General features: G+C 35.6%; 2 protein-coding genes across 2 annotated transcripts in view; one reads left to right on the plus strand and one right to left on the minus strand.

Moving 5' to 3' along the window:
• The first annotated feature begins 528 nt into the window (after window positions 1–528).
• Window positions 529–27,011, plus strand: LOC135129592 (prolyl 4-hydroxylase subunit alpha-1). Its single transcript, XM_064056780.1, has 8 exons — window positions 529–703; window positions 18,004–18,191; window positions 18,242–18,729; window positions 25,537–25,943; window positions 26,212–26,436; window positions 26,492–26,557; window positions 26,605–26,770; window positions 26,820–27,011. Exons 1-8 carry the CDS (start codon window positions 689–691, stop codon window positions 26,903–26,905), a joined length of 1,641 nt encoding a protein of 546 aa, XP_063912850.1. The 5' UTR covers window positions 529–688; the 3' UTR covers window positions 26,906–27,011.
• The window catches only part of LOC135129595 (J domain-containing protein), a 34,835-nt gene continuing 34,385 nt past the window's right edge, over window positions 26,997–27,446 (minus strand). The window contains exon 5 of the mRNA XM_064056786.1: window positions 26,997–27,319. Coding sequence (XP_063912856.1) covers window positions 27,137–27,319 — 183 coding nt within the window. The 3' untranslated portion in view covers window positions 26,997–27,136. The remainder of the gene's footprint in view (window positions 27,320–27,446) is intronic.

Below are 27,446 nucleotides of genomic sequence, written 5' to 3' on the forward strand. Positions count from 1 at the left end.
GTTACATTTGGCCCCATTTCATCGAAAAATCAAACCATTTTTCCATTCTTTTTAAATTGACTTTCAAACCAAATATATCTAAAGTTTCGACCGCCAAAAATAGATTCAGTATTAAGTTCCCTGGCGACTCATTTGTCTGCGTCTTCAAGACGAAATGAATCCGTAGAGGAAATGAATGAAAATTCGAAACTCGTTAACAGGATGACAAACATCTGTGAAAATGGCTTCAAAGCTTCAAACAAAAATGAAAGAGATTAGGTCTTTTCAGGCAACCCACAGTCCTCCTTTTGAATCAGAAATTTAATTAACCGAAATTTTAAGTATTCTGTCGTTATAATTAAAACACGACACACATTAAAGCTGCGTTTTGTAAGTTGCCTATACACCACCTGTGTATATATGGTTGCCTACTCGCCAAAATTACAGCCGCCTCTCTTTCGATTCGTCGCCGCCGCCAGATGCCGCCCCACGTTCCAACGCCTCCGCGACCTCACACACCCAGCTACCAGATGTCCCCACCACCACCACAACATAAACAGTCCTATTTTAGACCACATGTTTAGTTCTTGTAATGACACATGGTAATATAAATCGCTATTTCTCATTGTCGGTTAGTCGGATGCTGCCGGCAAAAAGTGAGTGATCTCCGAAGAGAATCAAGTTGCTTGTGATATGTTTATAGCGATCGATGACAGGAAGTAGGGTAAGCAACACTAGAGAAATAAAGCGGTTGCGGAATCGATGAGCTTTTGTTTTTCGGGGATGGAAAACTGGAAAGAGGCGGGGCGTGACAACAGATTTATTAATAATAGTCTGAGTCTGAGACATCCTGTATATTTTAATTGGCCTATTTATTTATTTATTTACTAGTAATCAGAATCGTGTCACTTAAGACAATTAAAATTTATTTTTAGAAGTTTTACTTTTCCGGTTTTTTTTTCTGGAATGTGTGTCCGTTTGTTGGTATTTTAATTGATAAAGCAGCTCATTCTGAATATTATTACCACACAAGTGACTTAATTCTTGGTGCGTACGTGATGAGCGCTTCCTTCTGTTTTGATAGCGATGTTATCAGACTCGTACGTTATTATAATTATTTTTAAGTGGGTAGATTAAGTGGAACAATTTAATAAACTTTGCTTGTTGTTGTTGAAATGTTTATTGGAATCTAATACAACGAACTGAATTTATTTAAATATTTATCATTGTAAGAATATTTTGATTAATAGTCCAGATTTAGTACTTAATTCGTTCTAGAACATTTCTGTCTGTCGCTAGATAATCTCGAAAACTACTGGACTGATCGTTGCGATTTTTTTCAACCCATAACGTATCAGTTATATATTTGGTCAAATTTTACAAAGAGCACTTCTCGATTTCGCACAAACTGTTTGCACAGAACTCTTCTACAGGACCCCCTGATTACGTTCCTTACCTTCAAAAGTTGTGGAAATGCTTCCTTGTGTCAGAAAAAAATATTTAGTGTTCGCCCTATGGTTTGCACCCTATTACTTGCGCCGCATGTAGGCAACCAACAACACAGACAGTTGAACTCGCACGAATTCTAATAACTAAATGATCCACGGAGCAAGAAGTGCCACGTTTAGGGGTATGTTTGTAATGGGGTGCAGGGCGCGAAGCGCCCTGCCTCCACCAAAAACCCGATATTACACCTACCCATGTTGTTGACTATAAAAAGTTAGGTTATGTTCGAAACGACTTCCCATTGAAGAGTGTGCAAATGGGAAATTTAAATTTTTTTTTTGTGGCAAAAGTAAGCATTTCCACAACATTTGAAGGTGAGGAACGTGATCAGGGGGTCATGTAGAAGAGTTCTGTGCAAACAGTTCGTACGAAATCGAGAAGTGCTCTTTGTAAAATTTTACCATATATTTTACCACGACATCAAACTAATTACGTTGAAATGATCACGTCTTATCGCCCTAATAAATCACTATGGTCAAACCCGACACTTAAACTACACTTACACCTGGCCACAATATCAATCATCAGACCCATTTATTTCCATTTTTCCCCAGTAATCCCAAAATGCTCATCCTTGCCACCATCCTATCAACCCTCTCCACAGAGAAATGCCTCCATTCAGTCATCCAAAACGAATACAAATTTGAAAAAAATGTCGTGGTATTGGGAGACAAAGTGGACGTTTTTGTGCCACCAGACATCCCTGTGACCCTTTTGGACCTCGAACACCACGAAAAATCAGACAATTTCGTCGTATTTCTGAACGACTCAAGAAAATTTCAAAATTTTAATAATAAGAAAGCGAGATATGTGGTTGTGGCTAGCAACGTCAAAGAGGTACTAGAGGCGGCTCAAAAGGAACAAATAAGTCGAGTTTTGGTGGTCAAAGACAACAGTGTCTACTACAGGAACAACCCCCATGTTTGTAACGCAACCCCGATTATTCTAAAAGGGCGAAATTGTAACTACCCTTCTTCTGTATTTTCGACACTTAAAATCTTCAGGAACTGCCACTTGAAAGTCGGTTTTGTGACCACGCCACCCTTTGTTGTTGATATTTACCGCCCCGACAACCCCGGGGTACTAGTTTCGTTGGTACGAACCCTCCAAGAGGTGTCCCATCTTCGTATGGTCTATCAAAACTCAAGTCAATTCGACCATGAACTATTAAACAATGGAAGCCTCTATAAACTCGGATGGGCTTTACAAGATGGCCACCTCGATTTAGCTATAGGTCACTTGATGATGAACGAGTCTCAAACCACCCCTTTCGACTTCGGGCCCCTTCTAGTCCAAGACTACATCATCTTCACCCTCCCCAAACCCAAGAAACTCAAAAGCTACAAAAAACTCTTCGTCGTTTTCAAAATGGAGATCTGGGTTCGAATCTTCTTAGGTATTTGGGTCATGGTGGTCATTTTTTACCTGTTCGGGTTGGTGGAGGATTTTCAAAGAACCACGATTTTCGAGACGATGTTTGACGTTTTCCATGTTTGTATAGGGGGAGGGGTTACCCATCTCCCCGACTGGATCTCCTCCAGGATCCTCCTTACTTTCTTCTTCTTGGTTTCGTTGAGTTTGGATTCTATCTATCTGGGGAATTTGAGCCAGATTTTTGGTTTTTCATCTTACGACGCCCCCATTGGAAACGTGTTCCAAATTGCGCTATTCCATCTCAAGTGTGTGGTTAGTTGGAGGATGGAACGGCTTTGTCTTTTGATGTACGTGACCAGACATGGTCGCCTCCAAGGAGAGCTCCTCCACATCAAGAACTTCACGGAATCGTACAACCTCAACAGCACAGCTGTTGGTAAGGAAAACGCCACCGTCATGTTTTCGTCGATTTTGGATGTACACCCTTCAGAATCCGAAAATCTGGCCTTCTTCAAACCCGGTACTGACTACTTGAGTCTCTTTGACACCTTCTACTTCAACAAGGACACGATTTTCAACGAAGCTATAGCTTTCTGGAGCCAGGAAATGGTTGAGAAAGGGTTCATTTTGAAGTGGTTCAACGACATTAGAATCAGTAACGTCAACACGTCGATTCTTCCGGAGGATGAACAGAAGGTTGTTGTTTTGAAGTTGGCGCATTTTGAGGAGAGTTTCAGGGTTTTGATTGGGGGGTACGTGTTGGCGGTGCTGGGGTTGGTTTTGGAGTTTGTTTTCTTGGGGTTGGACAGACTGGGGGTGGTGGGGAGGGTGAAAAAGTGGGTGGTGTTTGCGGTTATGCTTTTGAAGCCGCCGGAGTTGAAAAAGAGGGAGTGATTTTTTTGTTTGCACGTTCAGGTCACTAAAATAATCTGGGTGGTTCTAGCACATCGCACTGTGTACGATGTTGAATAAATATTAATAGCAGCTGAGTTTTAATTTACCACCACCAATGACATGATTTACATTTTATAAAATAACATACTCCTCTACTTGTAGTTTATGAATCCGTGTGGAGTTTTTGCCCCAGATTTTTGTAAAAAATGATTTTAGAACATCCAATCATTTACGTCGAGTGGGAAGCCAGTACGAAGTAAACATGGTGTTTTTTTTTTAAATGTGAAAGAATCTCAGGGGCTACTAGTGTTTTTTTATGTGAAAGAATCTCGGGGGTTCCTTGTGTTTTTTTTTTAATGTGAAAGAATCTGAGAAGCCTTGTGGTTTTTCAAAAATATAAAAGAATCTCGGAGGCTCCGAGTGGTTTTTTGAGGATGTGAAAAAATTTCGGAGGCTCCTTGTGGTTTTTTAAAAATGTGTAGAATCTCGATGGCCCCCTATATTTTTTTACAGATGTTTTAGAATCTCAGGGGCTCCTAGTGTTTTTTTAATGTGAAAGAATTTCGGGGACTGATGGTGGCTTTTTAAGAATGTGATAGAATCTCGGAAGTTCCCAGTGGTTTTTTATGAATGTGAAAGAATTTCGGAGACTCCGGGTGATTTTTTTGAGAATGGGAATAGATTTCGAGGGCTCCTTGTGATTTTTTAAGAATTTCATAGAATCTCAGAAGCTCCTTGTGGTTTTTTAAAGAATGTGAAAGAATCTCGGAGGCCCCAAATGGTATTTTGAAAATGTGAACAAATTTCGGCGGCTTCATGTGGTTTTTTCAGAATTTCATAGAATCTCAGAGGCTCCTTGTGGTTTTTTAAGAATACGATAGAATCTCGGGGGCTCCGTGTGGTTTTTTAAGAATATTTAAGGATCTCGAGGGCTCCTGGTGGTTTTTTTAATAATGAAAAATTATCTCGGGAGCACCCAGTGGTTTTTTATGAATGTGAAAGAATATTGGAGGCCCCTAGCGATTTTTTGAGAATGCGAAAAAATCTAAGAGGCTCCTAGCTAGTGGCCTTTTTTATTGTGAAAGAGTCTCAGAAGCTACCTGTGTTTTTTTTATTAAGAATGTAAAAGAATCTCGGAGCCTCTGTGTGGGGTTTTTTAAGAATTTCATAGAATCTCAGAGGCTGCTTGTGGTTTTATAAGAATGTGAAACAGTCTCAAAGGCTCCTTGTGGTTTTTTCTAAGAATGTGAAAGAATCTCGGAGGCTCCTAGTGCTTTTTTAAGAATGTGAAAGAATCACATAGGCTCCTAGTGTTTTTTTTTATTGTGAAGAATCTCAGAGGCTCCTGGCGGTTTTTTAACAATGTGGAAGAATAACAGGGACTCTGAATGTTTTTTTTTTTTTAATATGAATATGAAGGAATATCGGAGGCTCCTAGTGCTTTTTTAAGGATGTGATAGAATCTCAGAGGCTCCTAGTGGTTTTTTTGAGAATGTGAAAAAATTTCGGAGGCTCCTTGTGTTTTTTTATGAATGTGAAACAATCTCAGATGCTCCTAGTGATATTTTTGAGAACGTGAAAGGACCTCAGAGGCTCCTTATGGTTTTTTTTTAAGAATGTGAAAGAATCTCAGAGGCTCCTAGTGTTTTTATCACGCTTTTATTAGCTTGGGTTGTATGTATGTATGTAACGGAATCTTTGAGCTTAATTTTCATCGGTTTCTAATAGTCTGATCATCTCGAAACTTTGCACACGTCTCAAGGATCGATGACAATGCAATAATTTGATAACAGTTTCCCATTATCCTTATTAGGACCGCCAGGATTTATAAATTCTTTTATGGATGTAACGGAATCTTTGAGCTTAATTTTCATCGGTTTCTAAAAGTCTGATCATCTTGAAACTTTGCACACGTCTCAAGGATCGATGACAATGCAATAATTTGATAACAGTTTCCCATTATCCTTATTAGGACCGCCAGGATTTATAAATTCTTTTATGGATCCTGTGTAGTGGAGTAAAAGAGATAAAGCTAGCGCGCGATCTGCGCATGCCTGTAGTATCTGGTTTACTCTTCGTTGTAATTATAGTCTTGATTAAAATACAAATAACGGATATTAAATGAAAAAAACAAGAACGGACTTTTAATTAACTAAACGTGTGCAAAAATGGCTGATCGCATCTTAATTGTGTCAGTATATACCACGGTTATCTCTCTCCGTGTCGATTATACCGATCTATACCGATTATTTCTGTTTCAAGGACAATTTCTGCATAGCTTTGGTTTTAAAAGAAGGAATTAATTATAATTAAAACATATCTAATCATGAATTCTCACCAACTTAAATAAAGATAACAAATTTTGATTCAGGAATACAAACATGGAGGAAAATTAACTATTTGGGGGGAACAACTAACCACAATGATGAATTGTGTCCCGTTGGTCCGTGAGGGCGATTGATTTCCAACTAATTCCCGTTGATCGATCATACGGAGACCACTGAGTGGTTCTTTCTAGAAAAATCTAAATAAGTAATTAATTCCCCAATTTATGAATTTGTCGCAGACTAAAAAATGAAAAATAAATAATAGTTTAAAAAACTAAAAAAACACGCTTTTATTGCTAATCGAACTAAAAACTAGAAAATAATTTTTAATGACAGAGTTTAATATTACAGTAGTAGAAGATCAAACAATCAATCATAATAAATCACCTCAAATTAAAATTATAATAAAATTTAAGTTATTAACAGAATAATTCAATTCAGAGTAAAAAGCGTGGGGTGCATTTTACTGCGGTTCATAACTATCCTCTCATAGATAGTTGCCAATAGAATGATTGTAATATTTAAAATATCAAGCACCCCACGCTTTTTACTCTGAATTGAATTATTCTGTTAATAACTTAAATTTTATTATAATTTTAATTTGAGGTGATTTATTATGATTGATTGTTTGATCTTCTACTACTGTAATATTAAACTCTGTCATTAAAAATTATTTTCTAGTTTTTAGTTCGATTAGCAATAAAAGCGTGTTTTTTTAGTTTTTTAAACTATTATTTATTTTTATTGTGAAGAGTCTCAGGCTTTCTTTTCTTTTTATAACAGCCTATCCACTGTTGACTGGAGTTTTATACAACAGGACAATCTCGAAATTGACAAAAAATTTAACGAGTTTATACGCATTGTACAACTACATGCAAGTCTTGCTTTTCCAGAGAGAATTATTGTTTCTAATAGAACTGACGGTAACTACAAAATCAAATGGTTCGACAAGGAGCTGCAAGAAATGCGCTCAAAACTTCAGTTATTAAGTGAATTTCATAATACACAAAAAACGGACGACTCTCGAAAAGCAAGAAATCATCTTAGAACGGCCTACCGCAATAAATTAATAGAAAAAAAAACAAGTCTACAATGATAAATTTATAAAGTCAGCAAGCAATCAAACTGCTGCAATGTGGAAAACTATAAATAATAAACGTGCCAAATACAGTAACAAATGTGATCCACCTAATTGTAACATAACCTGCAACATATTTAACAATTACTTTGTAAATATAGGCTCCAATATCACTGCCGGCTTAGTAAGTGATAACAGTGCTGTGATATATGTGTCCAACTATGTTAATTGTGTGTCTGCCCATGATTCATTTAAATTTCAAGAAGTTTCTTGTGCCAAAGTGAGAGACACAATAGATGGTCTCAAAAATAAGAACTCCTTTGACACATACAACATAAACGCGAAAATTATCAAACATGTTAAAGATTTCGTAATCTCACCTCTAACAAAGTTAATCAATTTATGTATATCAAACTGTATCTTCCCAAAATGTTTGAAACTAGCAACTGTTATACCAATTTATAAAAATAAAGGTGAGCTGAACGACCCTTCAAATTACAGGCCAATTGCACTCCTTCCTATCTTTTCAAAGATATTTGAGAAAATAATGAATGACCAACTATATTCATTCTTTGAATCCAACAAACTTTTCGCTGAAGCACAGTACGGCTTCAGACAAAAAAGATCCACACAATCAGCAGTCCTAACACTAGTGGATCATATTACTTCAATCTTCGAAAATGGCGGATATGGGGTGGCCTCCTTCCTCGACCTATCGAAAGCTTTTGACTGTGTCTCTCACAATATTTTGCTTGGAAAACTTGGTACATACAACCTACATAAGTCTAGCATTAAGCTCATAAAATCATATTTGGATGATAGATCTCAAGTTGTCAAATACAAACACAATATCTCAGATTGTCTTAAAATAAACCAAGGCGTACCACAAGGATCTATCTTAGGACCGCTCTTGTTTCTCATATTTATAAACGATTTACCGACATCAATAACATTAGCTACTGTCTTATACGCAGATGACACTTCTTTGTTGAGTAAAGAAATGACCGCTCAATCGGCAGCATCTATTAACAGAGAGACACAGACAATAATCAGAAATTGGTTTGAACAAAATCGGCTAAGACTAAACCTAGATAAATCGGTAAATATTATGTTTACCCTAAACAAAGTAACACCTTTCCCTGTTTATGAAGACACGACAAAGTTCCTGGGTATCACTGTAGATTCCAAACTTGATTGGAAGAAACACGGACAGGAATTAGCAAAGCAGCTAAATAAAAATATATTTCTTTTAAAAAATCTTAGAGGCCAAATTGATTCCAATTGTCTACGGCAAGCATACTTTGCACTAATACAGTCTCTCTTGTCTTACGGCTTGCTGTGCTGGGGACGGTCTACAATCCGACACCGTATCTTCGGACTTCAGCGAAAAGCAATCCGGATTCTGGCAAATCTGGGCTATAGGGAGGAGTGCAAGAAGCAGTATATCATTTTTAACATCTTAACATTACCTTCCCTATATATCTTTATGTCTCTCATATATATACATCAAAATATAGATAAGTATATAAAACAAAGTGAAATTAATCCATATGGCACAAGAAACCATAACAAGCTATATCCTAAGAAAGTTAGATTAGAAAAATCTAAAAATTGTACCAACTACTATGCCATTAAATTCTATAATAAATTGCCAGATTGTATTAAAAAACTAGAGCTAGGTAAATATAAGAAAATAATTAAAACGCATCTGTTATCTAAGGCATATTATGATGTAAATCACTTCTTGAATGACAATGAATCATCGTTTTATAATATAAATTGAGCTAGGTAGTCATAGCTAAATTTTTGACATGTACAAAACTGTAGTTTCAAGTACGAATAAATTATTATTATTATTATTATTAGGCTCCTTGCGGTTTTTTAAGAATGTGGAAGAATAACAGGGACTCTGAATGTTTTTTTTTTTTAATATGAATATGAAGGAAAATCGGAGGCTCCTAGTGATTTTTTAAGGATGCGATAGAATCTCAGAGGCTCCTAGTGGTTTTTTTGAGAATGTGAAAAAATTTCGGAGGCTCCTTGTGTTTTTTTATGAATGTGAAACAATCTCAGATGCTCCTAGTGATTTTTTTGACAACGTGAAAGGACCTCAGAGGCTCCTTATGTGTTTTTTTTTTTTAAGAATGTGAAAGAATCTCAGAGGCTCCTAGTGTTTTTTTTATTGTGAAGAGTCTCAGAAGTTTTTAAGAATTTTATAAAATCTCCGAGGCTCCTTGCGGGTTTTTAAGAATGTGGAAGAATAACAGGGACTCTGAATGTTTTTTTTTTTAATATGAATATGAAGGAATATCGGAGGCTCCTAGTGCTTTTTTAAGGATGTGATAGAATCTCAGAGGCTCTTAGTGGTTTTTTTTGAGAATGTGAAAAAATTTCGGAGGCTCCTTGTGTTTTTTTATGAATGTGAAACAATCTCAGATGCTCCTAGTGATTTTTTTGAGAACGTGAGAGGACCTCAGAGGCTCCTTATGTTTTTTTTTTAAGAATGTGAAAGAATCTCAGAGGCTCCTAGTGTTTTTTTTTTATTGTGAAGAGTCTCAGAAGTTTTTAAGAATTTTATAAAATCTCCGAGGCTCCTTGCGGTTTTTTAAGAATGTGGAAGAATAACAGGGATTCTGAATGTTTTTTCTTTTTTTAATATGAATATGAAGGAATATCGGAGGCTCCTAGTGCTTTTTTAAGAATGTGAAAGAATCTCAGAGGCTCCTAGTGTTTTTTTTATTGTGAAGAGTCTCAGAAGTTTTTAAGAATTTTATAGAATCTCCGAGGCTTCTTGCGGTTTTTTAAGAATGTGGAAGAATAACAGGGACTCTGAATGTTTTTTTTTTTTAATATGAATATGAAGGAATATCGGAGGCTCCTAGTGGTTTTTTAAGAATGTGAAAGAATCACATAGGCTCCTAGTGTTTTTTTTTATTGTGAAGAATTTCAGAGGCTCCTTGCGGTTTTTTAAGAATGTGGAAGAATAACAGGGACTCTGAATGTTTTTTTTTTTTTAATATGAATATGAAGGAATATCGGAAGCTCCTAGTGCTTTTTTAAGAATCTGAAAGAATCACATAGGCTCCTAGTGTTTTTTTTTATTGTGAAGAATCTCAGAGGCTCCTTGCGGTTTTTTAAGAATGTGGAAGAATAACAGGGACTCTGAATGTTTTTTTTTTTTTTTAATATGAATATGAAGGAATATCGGAAGCTCCTAGTGCTTTTTTAAGAATGTGAAAGAATCACATAGGCTCCTAGTGGTTTTTCTTAAATGTGAAAGAATCTCGGGGGCTGCTAGTGATTATTTGAGAATGTGATAGAATCACGGGGGCTCTTAGCAGTTTTTTTAAGAATGTGAAAGAATCTCAGAGGATCCTTCTGGTTTTTTTAAGAATGTGAAAGAATTTCAGGGGCTCCTAGTGTTTTTTTTTTAATTTGAAAGAATCTCGGGGGTTCCTAGTAGATTTTTAAGAATGTTTGAGGCTCCTACTGTTTTTTTTTTTAAGAATGGGAAAGAATCTCAGAGGCTCCTTGTGTTTTTTTTTAATATCCAAAAATCTAAGGGGCTCTTAGTGTTTTTTTATGTGAAATAATCTCGGGGGCTCCTAGTGGTTTTTTAAGAATGTTTAAAAATCTCGGGGGCTCCTGGTGGTTTTTGAGAGAATGAGAAAGTGTCTCGGAAGCTCGCAGTGGTTTTTTATGAATGTAAAAGAATCTTAAGGGCACCTAGCGTCTCTTTTATAATGTGAAAGAATTTCAGGGGCTCCTAGTGTTTTTTTTTTAATTGTAAAGAATCTCGGGGGTTCCTAGTAGGGATGTACCGACTAGTGGCCGACCGGTCGGATAAGCCGACTATTCGGCCGTTTTTCATCGTCGGCTGGCAGTCGGCGACTGGTCGGCTAAACAGCCGATCGGTCGGCTTTTTTTATTAAAATTAAAATAGTATATGAAACAATTAAACCCGGTTTACAGTACCTCAATTAAATATTTAATTGCGATTTAATTTTTAACCTCGCGGTAAAGTACCATGTGACCGACTCTACGCCAATCAGACGTCGCTAATGGCCTTGTTAAATGCGCGATCAACTTAATCTCAGTTAAAATATTGTATAAACTGGCCCTAAATTGTGTTATTCTTTATTTTTGTACTGAGTTACTAAAAAAAATTAAATTCTAAAATTATCCAACCAAATTTAACACATTTTTTGGAAAACAAAGGAACTTTAGTTATTCCTTTTATTAAAATAAAACAAATTTTTAAGGTAGTCAGAGAAATAGAAAAAAAAAACACACTGTCTGTCGCATTTATAAACCGGTTTTAGCAAAGCCGAACAGTCGGCCGACTAGTTGGTTTTTACTGGCCGAACAATCGGCTAGTCGGTTAGTCGGCCAGACCTACAGTCGGTACATCTCTAGTTTCTAGTGGTTTTTTAAGAACGTGATAGAATCTCAGAGGCTCCTTCTGGTTTTTTTAAGAATGTGAAAGAATCTCGCAGGTTCCAAGTGGTTTTTGAGAATGTGAAAAAATTTCGGAGGCTCCTTGTGGTTTTTTAAGAATGTGATAGAATCTCGGCGGCTCCTTGCGTTTTTTTAAGAATGTTTCAGAATCTCGGTAGCTTCTCGTGGTTTTTAACAATGTGATAGAATCTCGGGGGCTCCTAGTGTTTTTTTTTTAATGTGAAAGAATCTGAGCATCCTTGTGATTTCTGTAAGAATGATAAAGTATCTCGGAAGCTCCCAGCGCAGCGGTCTTTTATGAATGGGAAGGAATCACAGGAGCTCCTAGTTTGTTTTTTTTTTAAATGTGAAAGAATCTCGTAGCACCGAGTGGTTTTTAAGATTGTCAAAGAATCTCAGGGGTTCCTAATGTTTTTTTTTAATGTGAAAGAATCTTGGGGGAGCCTAGTCTTTTTTTTTGTGTTAAGGAATATCGGAGGCGCCTAGCGTTTTTTTTTAAGAAGGTGAAAGAAACTGGAAAGCTGCGAGTGTTTTTTTTTTTTGAGAAGGTGATAAGAATTCGGGGGCTTCTTACGTTTTTTTTTTCTTTTTTCTTTTAGATTGCCATAGAATCTCGGAAGTTACTATTGTTTTTTTTTAAGAAGTGAAAGAAGAGAATCGGAGGCTCCTTGCGGTTTTTTTTAGGTTGTGGAAATTCTCGAAGGCTCCTTGTGTTTTTTTTTTTTTAGAATGGAAGACTGCTTGTGTTTTTTTAAGGTTATGAAGAACTCTCGGAAGGTCTTTGTTGTTTTTTAAAGAATGTGAAATATTCTCGGGGGCTTCTAGTAGTTTTTCAAGAATATGAAAGTCTTGGGGGCTCTTTGTGGTTTTTAAGAAATGTGAAAGTAGCTCGAAGGATCCTAGTGGCTACCTTTATTTATGAATACCTGCTGTTTTGTTTTTGAACAAACTTGAAAAATTCTTAGAAAAAGAAACTTTTGTGTCCTTAATTTCTGTGTACATATATTTTATGCATTTTTCATTTTTGGTTCGTTCAACCCAACTACTGTTTTCTTTAGTTATTAGTACTCGGTACAAGTGTCTCATTATCACCTTACTCTCTCTTTGTCATTAAACGCAAATAATCCTGGTGTCTAAAATCAGTACAATTACGACAATGAGAAAATATAATCGTGCGAAAATAGTATCCCTTGTGCAACACTAAGTAGGGAGCGATTAAATCTCGTTTCAAACTAAAAACTACAAGTGAGTTTTACGCAGCAAAAATCCGCATTTCTCGTTATTCTAATAAGATTGTTCTACACCTCATATGCTAATTGGTCGCCTCCGAAAATTAATACTAATAACTCATCTCGTGTGAAAGTTCTTGAACGCTCCACTCGCCTTCACTTTTTACAAAATTTCGCAAATTACCAATCAAAACACACCGTAATTAACGATACACAATCTAACAACATTTTAAAGACACTTAATTACGACTGTTGACCCCTCATTACACAAATCTCTACCACGCTTTTTAATTTGGTCAGGGTTTACCGATTTGTCAATTATTATTTACTCAAGTCGTACAATAACGACCCGCAAAAAACCGACACTTACTACATCGTGTGTGCGAAAACAGAAAGATCATCAGAGAAAGGCTGACATTTAGCGAAATGCCGACACAATTTTGCTCATTGTATCCATTTTTCTCACTTCCTAGTCACACTGTAATGAGATGCATTTCCTCTGCTGCCATTAACCTTTTTAACGTAGCTCCATTTTTCCGAATCGCAAGTTCAGTGTCAAATTATTTATCTATTTACATTTGAATTGACCGTAAAATTGGCGTGGTTTAATGAGTGGATTTCATACTTGCCGGTGAATTAGTTTATAAAAGTCGGAATCGTGAGTTGCGATATCCATTGTTCTGGTGTCATCTCTGGGAAATCATTTGTTGGCTGGATAGCATTTAGGTGGCTTGGAATTGCATCAGAAATATTTATGAGCGGATGGTTGGGTAAAACAAAAGGGTTTGCGTAAGTTTGATTAAAAAGATTTACTTGAGGTTTGAGGTGTTGTTCTTATCAAGTTATATAATAAGAGATTTATTCAGTGAAAGCGGTAATTAAGTTATTTATCATTGAATATTGATGGTGATGATGATGAAGTATTTGCATTTATTTAACCTTTGAAAAGGTTCTTCTCTAGAAAAAAAAGACGGATGGCCTTCAACCGGAAATTCCAATTATGGATGTTGCTGTGTATTATGTAGTTTTATATCATTTTAGTCCATTACCATGGTCAAGTCCAACAGTTAAATTGCACTTAGGTCGGTACAAGGGTTATCAATCATCTAATGTAAGTGGTTATTTTACATAATTTGGTGTAGAACACAAGTTTATAAGATGTTCATCATTTCGGACAAGTTTTATAAATGTATGTAAATATTTAACTCGTTAAATACAGCCCTGACATTTATGCAAATTTCAGAAAGCCACGCGTCTTCTGTCAGGTTGACGAGGATCTTTACACGGAGGTTATTCGAGCATTTTTGGCCTAGATACACACAAGACATACGATTTTTTTCAGTTGTTCAATTTTTTATTTTTAATGCTTTATTCAGTTTTTAGATTTCGCAGTTTTTCGATGTGTTTCTCGAGTTTTTAATTTTTCAATTATTCAATTTTTCAATGTTTAAATTTTATAAGGTTTTTGTTTTTTCAATTTCAATTTTGATTTTTTTGTCCAATTTTGCGATATGTAATAACTCTTCGAGTTCTCGTTTTTAAATTTTACAGTTTTTCGAATTACAATTTCAGGAGTTTAATTTTTTTTTATTTTTCAGTCTTTCATTTGTTCACTTTTTCTACTTGTAACTTTTCAGTTCCGTTTTTTGTTTTCTTTATCTTTTTCATAGTGAAATTTTTCAAATTTCAATTTTTGATTTGCGATTTTTTTCATTATTATTTTAATATGTAATTATAAGTATAAAAAAATAATCACTTTTTCAATTTTACGATTTTCGACTTCACATTACATACATCGGAAAATCACTGTAAGTCCAAGCAAAAAATAAAGGTTAAATTTTTCAATTTTTCAATTTTTAAATTTTGCAACTTTTCGATTTGAGTTTCTCGACTTTTCATCTTTTAATTTCATTAATTAATTTTCGTTTCTTTAATTTTTCACTTCAAGTTTGCGATTTGTAGTTTCGATTGCGGTTTTTCAATTTTTCATTTTTTTATTTCTTCAATCTTTCGATTTTGCAATTCTTAGATTTAAAATTTCTCGAGTTTTTAATTTTTTGATTCTTTAATTATTCGCTTCTTCAAGTTTTCAATTTGCAATTTTTTGTTTCTTCAATTTTAATCTTTCTCAATTTTTCATTTCTTCAATTTTTCGATTTGCGATTTTTCAATTTTTCATTTTTTTTATTTCTTCCCTATTCAGATTTTTTCGATTTAAAATTTCTCGAGTTTTCATTTTACGATTTTTCAATTTCAATTGTTACAATTTTTTTTTTTCAATTTTACAATATGTAACTGCGAGTTTTCATTTTAAAATTTTTCAGTTTTTCGATTTTCCAATGAAATTTTCCAATTTTTCGACTCTTAGTATCTCAATGTTTCAATTTTTTCAGTTCGATTTCTCCAATCAAACAATTTTAAAATTGGAATAAAAATCAAAGGTTGGAATTCTGAAAAATTGAGGAAACCAAAAATTGAAAAATCGAGAAATTATAAATTGAGAAACTGAAAAAACGAAAAATTATAAAATGAAAACATTGAAAATCTGAATATGGAAAATCAAGAAGTTGAAAAATTAAAAAAACGACAAATTCAAAAATTGAAAAACTAAAAACTGAGCAACTTAAAAATCGAAAAAGTGGAAAATCGAAAAAATGAAATATTGAAAATTAAAGAGATCGGAAAATCATATAACTGGAATTCCAGACAAAAAATGAAGGAAATGAAAACACGAAAAATTGTGATATAAAATTGAGAAAATGAAAATTAGAAGTTTTTCAGCTTTTCAATTTTCCAACTTTTGAACTTTTCAATTTTTAAAATATGCAATTTTTCGATTTGAGTTTCTCAAGTTTTCAACTTTTAGTTTTAATTTAATTAATGAATTTTCGATTCTTTAATTTTTCACTTATTCAAGTTTTCGATTGCAATTTTTCGTTTCAGTTTTTTTATTTTCTTTATTTTTTCAGTTTTTCGGTTTTTCGATGTTGTCAGTGTGGAATTTTTCAATTTTTCGATTTACAATTTTTCTATTTTAGTTTTTTTAATTTTTCATTTCTTAAGTTTTTGATTACAATTTTTCTGGTTTTCTTTAAGATGAAATGTAATAGTAATTATGATTTAAAGATTTCAATTTTACGATTTTAGAAGTTTACTCTTTTTCGATTTTTTATATTTGAGTTTCTCGATAGTTAATTTTTCATTTTTTGATCATTTTTGACGATACTATAATTTTTCGATTCATTAATTTTTTCCAGTTTTTAAGTTTCCCGATTTTTACTTTTTCAATGTTTCAATTTTACTTTTCTTCAGTTCTTCGATTTGCAATTTTTCGTTTTTTCAGTTTTTCAATTTTTCAACTTTTGGAATCAAAATCGAAAAATTGCAAAATTGCAAAATCAAAAAATCGAAAAACCGAAATATTGAAAATTTAAGAATTTCAAAATTGAGGAAACCAAAAATTGAAACATTGCAAATCAAGAAAATGAAAAAGTTGGACTTGAAAAAACTAAAAATTATGAAATCGAAACATTGAAAAAAGAAAAATTTTAAGAATGAACGAAAATGAAAAAAACGAAAAATTTTGCGAATTTTATTTTCTTATGATAACCTTTAGTTAAAGTTAAAATAAAGATATCAACGATTTACCATAATTACGATAACCTTAAAAAATTCACAAGATTTCCGAGCCTTCGGTTCTGCAATTTCAAAATTAAATTGCAAAACGTTATATAATTTTGATTTTTTTTTTATCGAGTTGTATAGGGGAAACCTCAACACGGATATGAATTAAACTCAGTTTTTCGATTTTTGAACTTTTGAAATCAAAAAATGGAAAAATTGCAAAATCAAAAATGTTGAAATATCTAAAAATTGTAAATCAAGAACTTGAAATATTGAAGAAACGAAAAGTTCAAAAATCGAAAGATTAAAATTTGGAAAACTTAAAAATCGAAATTTTGAAAATTAAGAATTCAGAAAATGGAGGAATTGAAAAATCGAAGATTGAAAAATTGAAAGAACGAAAAATTATAAAATCGAGAAGATGAAAAATAAAAACTAAGAACGTGAAAGATTGAGGAAACCAAAAATTAAATGAGAAACAGAAAAATCGAAAATGGAAAATTGCAAATCCAAAAAATGAAGAAACAAAAAAAAATTAAAAATTGAGCAATAGAGTTGAAAAAACGAAAAATTATGAAATCGAAACATTGAAAAATGGAAAAAATGAAGAAAAGTTTGCAAAATTTCCGAGCATTCGAAAACGTTATACAATTTTGATTTAGATTTTTTTTTTTTCCAAAAATCGAGTTGTATAGGGGAAACCTCAACACGGATATGAAATAAACTCAGTTTTTCGATTTTTGAACTTTTGAAATCAAAAAATGGAAAAATTGCAAAATCAAAAATGTTGAAATATCTAAAAATTGTAAATCAAGAATTTGAAATATTGAAAAAACGAAAAGTTCGAAAATCGAAAGATTAAAATTTGAAAAACTTAAAAATCGAAGATTGAAAAATTGAATGAACCAAAAATTATAAATCGAGAAGATGAAAAGTAAAAACTAAGAACTTGAAAGATTGAGGAAACCAAAAATTAAATGAGAAACAGAAAAATCGAAAATGGAAAATTGCAAATCCAAAAAATGAAGAAACAAAAAAATTAAAAATTGAAAAATTAGAGTTGAAAAAACGAATAATTAATTATGAAACCGAAACATTGAAAAATGGAAAAAATTAAGAAAAGCTTGCAAGATTTCCGAGCATTCGAAAACGTTATACAATTTTGATTTTTTTTTCAAAAATCGAGTTGTATAGGGGAAACCTCAACACGGATATGAATTAACCTTTGAAGTAAAACTTCACAACACACTGTTTTAAACCCCATTATTACGCAGCCCAGATTACCTTGAAACCTATTTCTAAAGTTTGCAATGATGCAATCCATGCATCTTTAAACATTAGAATGCAAGTAAAATTTTTGCGATATTTCCTATGCATCATTGCGCACTTTTCTCATTGTCGCGTCACGTTTGCGTCCGTTTTCACCCCGCATTTCCGATAAAAACACTCTTACATAAGAAGGACGAATCGATTTCGTTCACTTTGTGCAATTGCACTTTTTTGCCAATAATCCGACTCATTGCACTTGTTCCAGGTGAACAAAATGGACGTTTCCGTGTTGATCCAATCGATTTTGCTGATTTTTTGCGCCGGGAGGGTTCACAGCGAAGTGTTCACGGCACTCGCCGACCTGGAGGAGCTTCTCCAAACCGAGTCCTCCTTGATCTACACCCTGGAGAATTACATCCGGGCCGAGGAGGAGAAGCTGGACTATCTGAAAAGGTACCTTCGAACCCGTCAAACTAACCATCAACTTAACTATCGTCTTTCAGATACGCCCATATTTACAAGAGCCAGTACGAAAAGGCAGCCGAAGACGTCCAAGTGTACGTCGCGAACCCCATTAACGCCTACACCTTAGTGAAGAGACTCACCGCTGATTGGAAGGAAGTCGAGAATCTCATAACCATGGATCTGAGTCCGGACTATATGGAAAATATCACCTACATTAAGGAAAATATGAAGTTTCCGACAGACGAAGATCTGAATGGTGCCGCTGTTGCCTTAACCCGACTCCAAGACACCTATCGGTTGGAGACTTCGTCTCTAGCTAGAGGGGAGTTGAACGGGATCAAGTACAGCTCTGAATTGAGTGCCGCTGATTGCTTTGAACTAGGACGGCAGTCCTACAATAATGAAGACTATTATCACACTCAGTTGTGGATGCGGGAGGCGGACTCGAGACTCAACCGGGAAGCGAACGAAACGGTGGGCAGGAGCGACATTCTGGAATATTTAGCCTTCTCGACTTACAAACAAGGTATGAACTAAGTATTTTCGTATTTAATATGAAGAGGGGATTTTAGACTGCTATATCCATGGACTGACGTAAGGTCAGCCCAATGGTCACTAATCTAGCCATACTTGTTTTTGAGATTTTTAACACTTTTGACTTTTTTGATTTTTTTTGTCGATTTTAGGAATGTAGACGACCTGGTATTTTTGACAATTTTCAAATATTTGATATATTTAACATATCTGCCATTTTGACGTATCATTATTGGCGATTTTTTTAAAGAATGTTTGACACTTGTAATCTTCAATTTTGACATTCTTACACGTTCTTCATATTCTTTACGTTTATGTAATATTTTTGACATTTTGCCATTTTTTAAATATACACATCCATCTTTTCACAAAAAGAAACTTAAAACACGTTGAGTGTTGTGTTGTGAAAAGATGACTACCTATATTAAGACGAAAAAAGCAAAATATAAGCCCCGCCCACCCACCCTATCTCGATTGTGACGATCTTTTTTATTCGTTGTGAGTCAAGAGGGCGGAGCTTATCTGCAAAATCCTTATTTCTCTACCAGAAATTACCACGTAAGATATGTTTTTGAGTATCGTATTCAAAGAATACTATGTATATTAAGTAACAATTAAAGCCAGGTTGAAATCGAAACGAATGGGTGGGGCTTATGTTTTTTGTTTTCTTTGGTACGGAATACATGTTTCACATAGCGATTTCTTGTCGAAAAATAAGGATTTTGCAAATAAGCTCCGCCCACGGCATACGACGAATTAAGAAAATCATCACGATTAAGATAGGGCGGGTGGGCGGGGCTTATATTTTGCCTCTTTTTCTTAATATACGTACTCATATTTTCACAACAAGAAACTTAAAACATGTTTAAAATGGTAAATTTTGTAGGAGAATATGAATTTTGCAATTACGCCCCGCCCCACGGCTCATGACAGATAAAAAAAATCATCACAATGGAGATAGGGCGGGTGGGCGGGGCTTATATTTTGCCTTTTTTTTAGTATACACAGCCATCTTTTCACGAAAAGAAACTTAAAACATGTTAAGTGCTGTGTTGTGAAAAGATGGCTACCTATATTAAGAAGAAAAAGGCAAAATATAAGCCCCGCCCACCCACCCTGTCTCAATTGTGATGATCTTTTTTATTCGTTGTGAGCCAAGAGGGCGGAGCTTTACTGCAAAATCCTTATTTCTCTGCAAGAAATTACCGCGTAAGATACGTTTTTGAGCATCATGTTCAAAGAATATTATGTATATTAAGTAAAAATTAAAGCCAGGTTGAGATCGAGACGAATGGGTGGGGCTTATGTTTTCGATTTCTTTGGTACTTAATTTTCATATAGCAATTTCTTGTCGAAAAATAAGGATTTTGCAAAAAGCTTCGCCCCACGGCATACGACGAATAAAAAAATCATCACAATTGAGATAGGGCGGGTGGGCGGGGCTTATATTTTGCCCCTTTTTCTTAATATAGTCATCTTTTCACAACAAGAAACTTAAAACGTGTTTAAAATGGTAAATTTTTGTAGGAGAATATGGATCTTGCAACTACGCTCCGCCCCACGGCTTCCGACGGATAAACAAATCATCACAATTGCGATAGGGCGGGTGGGCGGGGCTTATATTTTGCCTGTTTTTCTTAATATACGTTGTCATCTTTTCACAACAAGAAACTTAGAACATATTGTGTTGTGTTATGAAAAGATGAGTACGTATGTTAAGAAGAAAAAGGCAAAATATAAGCCCCGCCCTCCCGCCCTATCTCAATTGTGATGATCTTTTTTATTCGTTGTGAGTCAAGAGGGCGGAGCTTAACTGCAAAATCCTTATTTCTATACAAAAAATTACCACCTAAGATATGTTTTTGAGTATCATGTTGTTCAAAGAATACTATTTATATGAAGTAAAAATTAACGTCAGGTTGAGATCGAGACGAATGGGTGGAGCTTATGTTTTTGGGTTTCTTTGGTACTTAATACATGTTTCGCATAGCAATTTCTTGTCGAAAAATAAGGATTTTGCAAATAAGCTCCGCCCCACGACGTACGACGAGTTGAAAAAAATCATCACGATTAAGATCGAGCGGGTGGGCGGAGCTTATATTTTGTCTCTTTTTCTTAACATACGTAGTCATCTTTTCAAAACAAGAAACTTATAACATGTTTAAAATGGTAATTTTTTGTAGGAAAATAAGGATTTTGCAGTTAAGCTCCGCCCTCCTGGCCCATAACGAATAAAAAAAATCATCACAATTGCGATAGGGCCGGTGGGCGGGGTTTTTATTTTGCTTTTTTTTTTCTTAAAATACGTAGTCATCTTTTCACAACAAGAAACTTAAAACATGTTGTGTTGTGAAAAGATGACTACCTATATTACGAAGAAAAAGGGCGGAGCTTAACTGCAAAATCTTTATTTCTGTGCAAGAGATTACCGCGTAAGATATGTTTTTGAGTATCATATTGTTCAAAGAATCCTATGTATATTAAGTAAAAATTAAATTCAGGTTGAAATCGAGACGAATGGGTGGAGGTTATGTTTTCGCTTTCTTTGGTACTTAATACATGTGTCACATAGCAATTTCTTGTCGAAAAATGAGGATTTTCCAAATAAGCTCCGCCCACGGCTTACGACGTATAAAAAAGATCATCACAATTGCGGTAGGGCGGGTGGGTGGGTCTTATATTTTACCTTTTTTTCTTAATATACGTAGTCATCTTTTCACAACAAGAAACTTAGAACATGTTTTGTGTTGTGTTGTGAAAAGATGACTACCTATATTAAGAAGAAAAAGACAAAATATAAGCCCCGCCCACCCGCCCTGTCTCAATTGTGATGATCTTTTTAATTCGTTGTGAGTCAAGAGGGCGGAGCTTAACTGCAAAATCCTTATTTCTGTACAATAAATTACCACGTAAGATATGTTTTTGAGTATGATGTTGTTCAAAGAATACTATGTAGATTAAGTAAAAATTAAAGTCAAGTTGAAATCGAGACGAATGGGTGGGGTTTGTATTTCCGCTTTCTTTGGTACTTAAAACATCTTTCACATAGCAATTTCTTTTCGAAAAATAAGGATTTTGCAAATAAGCTCCGCCCCACGGCATAAGACGAGTTAAAAAAAATCACCACGATTAGAATCGGGCGAGTGGGCGGGGCTTATAATTTGCCTTTTTTTCTTAATATACGTAGACATATTTTCACAAAAAGAAACTTAAAACATGTTGCGTGTTGTGTTGTGAAAAGATGTCTACGTATATTAAGAAGAAAAAAGCAAAATATAAGCCCCGCCCACCCGCCCTATCTCAATCGTGATGATCATTTTTATTCGTTGTGAGTCAAGAGGGCGTAGCTTAACTGCAAAATCCTTATTTCTCTACAAGAAATTGCCGTGTAAGATATGTTTTTGAGTATCATGTTGTTCACACAACACTATGTATATTAAGTATAAATTAAAGCCAGGTTGAAATGGAGGCGAATGGGTGGGGCTTATGTTTTCGCTTTCTTTGATACGGAATACATGTTTCACATAGCAATTTCTTGTCGAAAAATAAGGATTTTGCAAATAAGCTCCGCCCCACGGCATACGACGAGTAAAAAGAATCATCACGATTAAGATCGGGCGGGTGGGCGGGGTTTAAATTTTGCCCCTTTTTCTTAATATAGTCATCTTTTCAAAACAAGAAACTTAAAACATGTTGTGTGTTGTGTTGTGAAAAGATGACTACCTATATTAAGAAGAAAAATGCAAAATATAAGCCCCGCCCACCCACCCTATCTCAATTGTGATGATCATTTTAGTTCGTTGTTAGTCAAGAGGGCGGAGCGTAACTGCAAAATCCTTATTTCTCTACAAGAAATTACCACGTAAGATATGTTTTTGAGGATCGTGTTTTTCAAAGGATACCTTGTATATTAAAAAAAGTTAAAGCCAAGTTGAGATCGAGACGAATGGGTGGGGCTTATGTTTCTTTGGTACTTAATACATGTTTCACATAGCAATGTCTTGTCGAAAAATAAGGATTTTGCAATTAAGCTCCGCCCCACAGCTTACGACGAATAAAAAAAATCATCACGATTAAGATCGGGCGGGTGGGCGGGGCTTATATTTTGCCTCTTTTTCTTAATATACCTAGTCATCTTTTCACAACAAGAAATTTAAAATATGTTTAAAATAATAAATTTTCGTAGGAGAATATGGATTTTGCAATTGCACCCCGCCCCACGGCTTACGACGAATGAAAAAAATCATCAGAATTGCGATAGGGCGGGTGGGCGGGGCTTATATTTTTTCTTTTTTTCTTAATATACGTGGTCATCTTTTCACAACAAGAAACTTAAAACATGTTGTGTGTTGTGTTGTGAAAAGATGACTACCTATATTAAGAACAAAATGGCAAAATATAAGCCCCGCCCACCCGCCCTATCTCAATTGTGATGAACTTTTTTATTCGTTGTGTGTCAAGAGGGAGGAGCTTAACTGCAAAATTCTTATTTCTCTACAAGAAATTGCCGTGTAAGATATGTTTTTGAGTATCATGTTGTTCAAACAATACTATGTATATTAAGTATAAATTAAAGCCAGGTTGAAATGGAGGCGAATGGGTGGGGCTTATGTTTTCGCTTTCTTTGGTACTTAATACATGCTTCACATAGCAATTTCTTGTCGAAAAATAAGGATTTTGCAAATAAGCTCCGCCCCACGGCATAAGACGAGTTAAAAAAAATCACCACGATTAGAATCGGGCGAGTGGGCGGGGCTTATAATTTGCCTTTTTTTCTTAATATACGTAGACATCTTTTCACAAAAAGAAACTTAAAACATGTTGCGTGTTGCGTTGTGAAAAGATGTCTACGTATATTAAGAAGAAAAAAGCAAAATATAAGCCCCGCCCACCCGCCCTATCTCGATCGTGATGATCATTTTTATTCGTTGTGAGTCAAGAGGGCGTAGGTTAACTGCAAAATCCTTATTTCTCTACAAGAAATTGCCGTGTAAGATATGTTTTTGAGTATCATGTTGTTCACACAACACTATGTATATTAAGTATAAATTGAAGCCAGGTTGAAATGGAGGCGAATGGGTGGGGTTTATGTTTTCGCTTTCTTTGATACGGAATACATGTTTCACATAGCAATTTCTTGTCGAAAAATAAGGATTTTGCAAATAAGCTCCGCCCCACGGCATACGACGAGTAAAAAGAATCATCACGATTAAGATCGGGCGGATGGGCGGGGTTTAAATTTTGCCCCTTTTTCTTAATATAGTCATATTTTCAAAACAAGAAACTTAAAACATGTTGTGTGTTGTGTTGTGAAAAGATGACTACCTATATTAAGAAGAAAAATGCAAAATATAAGCCCCGCCCACCCACCCTATCTCAATTGTGATGATCATTTTAATTCGTTGTGAGTCAAGAGGGCGGAGCGTAACTGCAAAATCCTTATTTCTCTACAAGAAATTACCACGTAAGATATGTTTTTGAGGATCGTGTTTTTCAAAGGATACCTTGTATATTAAAAAAAGTTAAAGCCAAGTTGAGATCGAGACGAATGGGTGGGGCTTATGTTTCTTTGGTACTTAATACATGTTTCACATAGCAATTTCTTGTCGAAAAATAAGGATTTTGCAATTAAGCTCCGCCCCACAGATTACGACGAATAAAAAAAATCATCACGATTAAGATCGGGCGGGTGGGCGGGGCTTATATTTTGCCTCTTTTTCTTAATATACCTAGTCATCTTTTCACAACAAGAAACTTAAAATATGTTTAAAATAGTAAATTTTCGTAGGAGAATATGGATTTTGTAATTGCACCCCGCCCCACGGCTTACGACGAATGAAAAAAATCATCAGAATTGCGATAGGGCGGGTGGGCGGGGCTTATATTTTTTCTTTTTTTCTTAATATACGTAGTCATCTTTTCACAACAAGAAACTTAAAACGTGTTGTGTGTTGTGTTGTGAAAAGATGACTACCTATATTAAGAACAAAATGGCAAAATATAAGCCCCGCCCACCCGCCCTATCTCAATTGTGATGAACTTTTTTATTCGTTGTGTGTCAAGAGGGAGGAGCTTAACTGCAAAATTCTTATTTCTCTACAAGAAATTGCCGTGTAAGATATGTTTTTGAGTATCATGTTGTTCAAACAATACTATGTATATTAAGTATAAATTAAAGCCAGGTTGAAATGAAGGCGAATGGGTGGGGCTTATGTTTTCGCTTTCTTTGGTACTTAATACATGCTTCACATAGCAATTTCTTGTCGAAAAATAAGGATTTTGCAAATAAGCTCCACCCCACGGCGTACGACGAATTAAAAAAATCATCACGATAAAATAGGGCGGGTGGGCGGGGCTTCTGCCTCTTTTTCCTAATATACTTAGTAATCTTTTCACAACAAGAAATTTAAAACACATTTGAAATCGTAAATTTTTGTAGGAGAATACGGATTTTGCAATTGCGCTTCGCCCCACGGCTAACGACGAATTAAAAAAAAACATCACAATTGCGATAGGGCGGGTGGGCGGGGCTTATAATTTGCCTTTTTTTTCTTAGTATACGTAGTCGTCTTTGGCTTTCTTTTGTACTTAATACATATAGTTTGCTTTAAACAAGACACTCAAGAGTATGTTTCAGCAAGCAGTTTCGTGTAAAAAAATAAGGCTTTTGCAATTAAACTCCCTATTGGGTTAATCTTCTGCTTGTGGGGACGAAACAGGTCAAGCAAACGACTGAATTACAGTAATAAATTACTCGCAATAGAATTACTTCCACCACTGACTCTTATATTCCCTCCAGGTAACATCCGTCTGGCGCTCGACCTAACCAACAAACTCCTCGAAATCTTGCCAACCCACACTAGAGCCCTAGGTAACAAAGTCTACTACGAAGACGAGCTGCAGAAAATCGTCGAGGAGAAACGAAAAGGTGACGACGGCTCCGAAGCCATCCAGAACGACGAAATCAAACCCAACGACGGTGTCCACGGGCGCGAATTCTACGAGCAGATGTGTCGGGGCGAAATCACCCTCTCGGACGCCAAGTTGTCAAAACTCAAGTGTCGCTACTTAAATAAGAATCATCCTTTCCTGTTAATCGCGCCGTTTAAAGTGGAAGAAGCCCACCATAAACCGGATATCTTTATCTTCCATGATGTGTTGGCGGATAGCGAAATAGCGACGATAAGGCGGATGGCGCAACCTAGAGTAAGTTTACTGGTTATAGAAACCGTTTTTGCGTTTATGTTGGTATTACGGAGGTGTGATAAATTTAGGTTATGTTTTGGACCATCTGGAAAATTCCCGATTTCCAGCCGGTCCAATGCTTTTACCTAATTTTAGCAGCGAAAGGTCAGAATCCCGATTCGTATGACACTTAAAATCAAGGCAACGCAAATTTAGCAACAGGAAAATGACTAGAATCTGTTTAGAAAGTGTATTATGTAAACCCATTCAAGTGAAGCATTGTTAACAGTTCAGAAGAGCTACTGTGCAAAACACCGACACGGGCGAGCTCGAAATCGCCCAATACCGAATCAGCAAGTCAGCTTGGTTGAAAGAAGAGGAACACAAACACATCGCTGACGTTTCCCAGAGGGTGAGCGATATTACAGGCTTGACGATGGCGACCGCTGAAGAACTGCAAGTGGTTAACTATGGAATTGGGGGCCACTACGAGCCCCATTTCGACTTCGCTAGGGTAATCCACTGATTTTAACTTGTCACCACCTAGTAACTTTTTTATTGTATTACAGAAGGACGAACTGAACGCCTTCAAGAGTCTAGGGACGGGCAACCGCATCGCTACAGTGCTCTTCTATGTATGTTCATCATGATTAACAAGTTAGATCTGAGTAAAGTTTTCTAGATGACTGATGTTGAACAAGGTGGCGCCACCGTCTTCCCTAGCATAAGTGTGACTTTGTGGCCGAAGAAAGGGGCTGCTGCGTTTTGGCACAACTTACACCCGAGTGGTGACGGGGATAAAATGACCAGACATGCGGCTTGTCCAGTTCTGACTGGCTCCAAATGGGGTAACTTTCCATTTTGGTTGTTTTTGCTTTGTTAAGTTGGCGGTTTTAGTGTCGAATAAGTGGATCCACGAGCGTGGACAGGAGTTTTTGAGGCCATGTACTTTAGACAGACCGAACGAGGATTTCGTGGCGTGAATGAGACTGTTAAACCCAGTGACGTAATGAATTTACCGTTATTTATTGTGAATACTTGATGTTAAGATTTGTAATAAATGAAATTTCGTACTTGATAATATGGTAATCACGTTTATTTAATCTGGCTACAGACGAAATTAATACCATCTAGACGCAATAAAATCCCCTAGGAGTACTGAACATGCACTATATTATTTTGATTAATTGTGTATGTAAATAAGGGTTTTCTTCTTATATTTCATTATTCTTCTCGGCGGCCTTCTTGTTCGCTAACTTCATGTACAAGTTGGGGCCGCCTTCAGACGCCCGTCTGTACGCAGTCGGAGTCACCCCAGCTGTCAAACTCGAAGGCCCTGAAGATCCTCCCGAAGCTAAGATTTTATCTTGGGTTTTTAAATTAGTCCACTGCGTTGACTGAAAAAGTGCAGCTCTTTAGCTTCTAGCAGTAGAGTGGCCCGCCATTTTGTTTAATAGCACAAAATGGCGGACAATTCGTTGTGCGCATGCCCAGGATCTGGAAAGGTGCTACCAACTGACCAAA

This window comes from Zophobas morio, unplaced genomic scaffold (assembly GCF_036711695.1).
Source record: "Zophobas morio isolate AGI-343-1 ecotype UQ-CSIRO unplaced genomic scaffold, CSIRO_AGI_Zmor_V1 ptg000016l, whole genome shotgun sequence".
Lineage (NCBI taxonomy): Eukaryota > Metazoa > Arthropoda > Insecta > Coleoptera > Tenebrionidae > Zophobas > Zophobas morio.

What these genes read in the sequence shown, in the direction of transcription:
- LOC135129592 (XM_064056780.1), top strand. An exon ending in AAGCTGGACTATCTGAAAAG is followed by an intron (nt 18,192 to 18,241) that starts GTACCTTCGAAC and finishes ATCGTCTTTCAG; the next exon opens with ATACGCCCATATTTACAAGA. An exon ending in CTTCTCGACTTACAAACAAG is followed by an intron (nt 18,730 to 25,536) that starts GTATGAACTAAG and finishes TATTCCCTCCAG; the next exon opens with GTAACATCCGTCTGGCGCTC.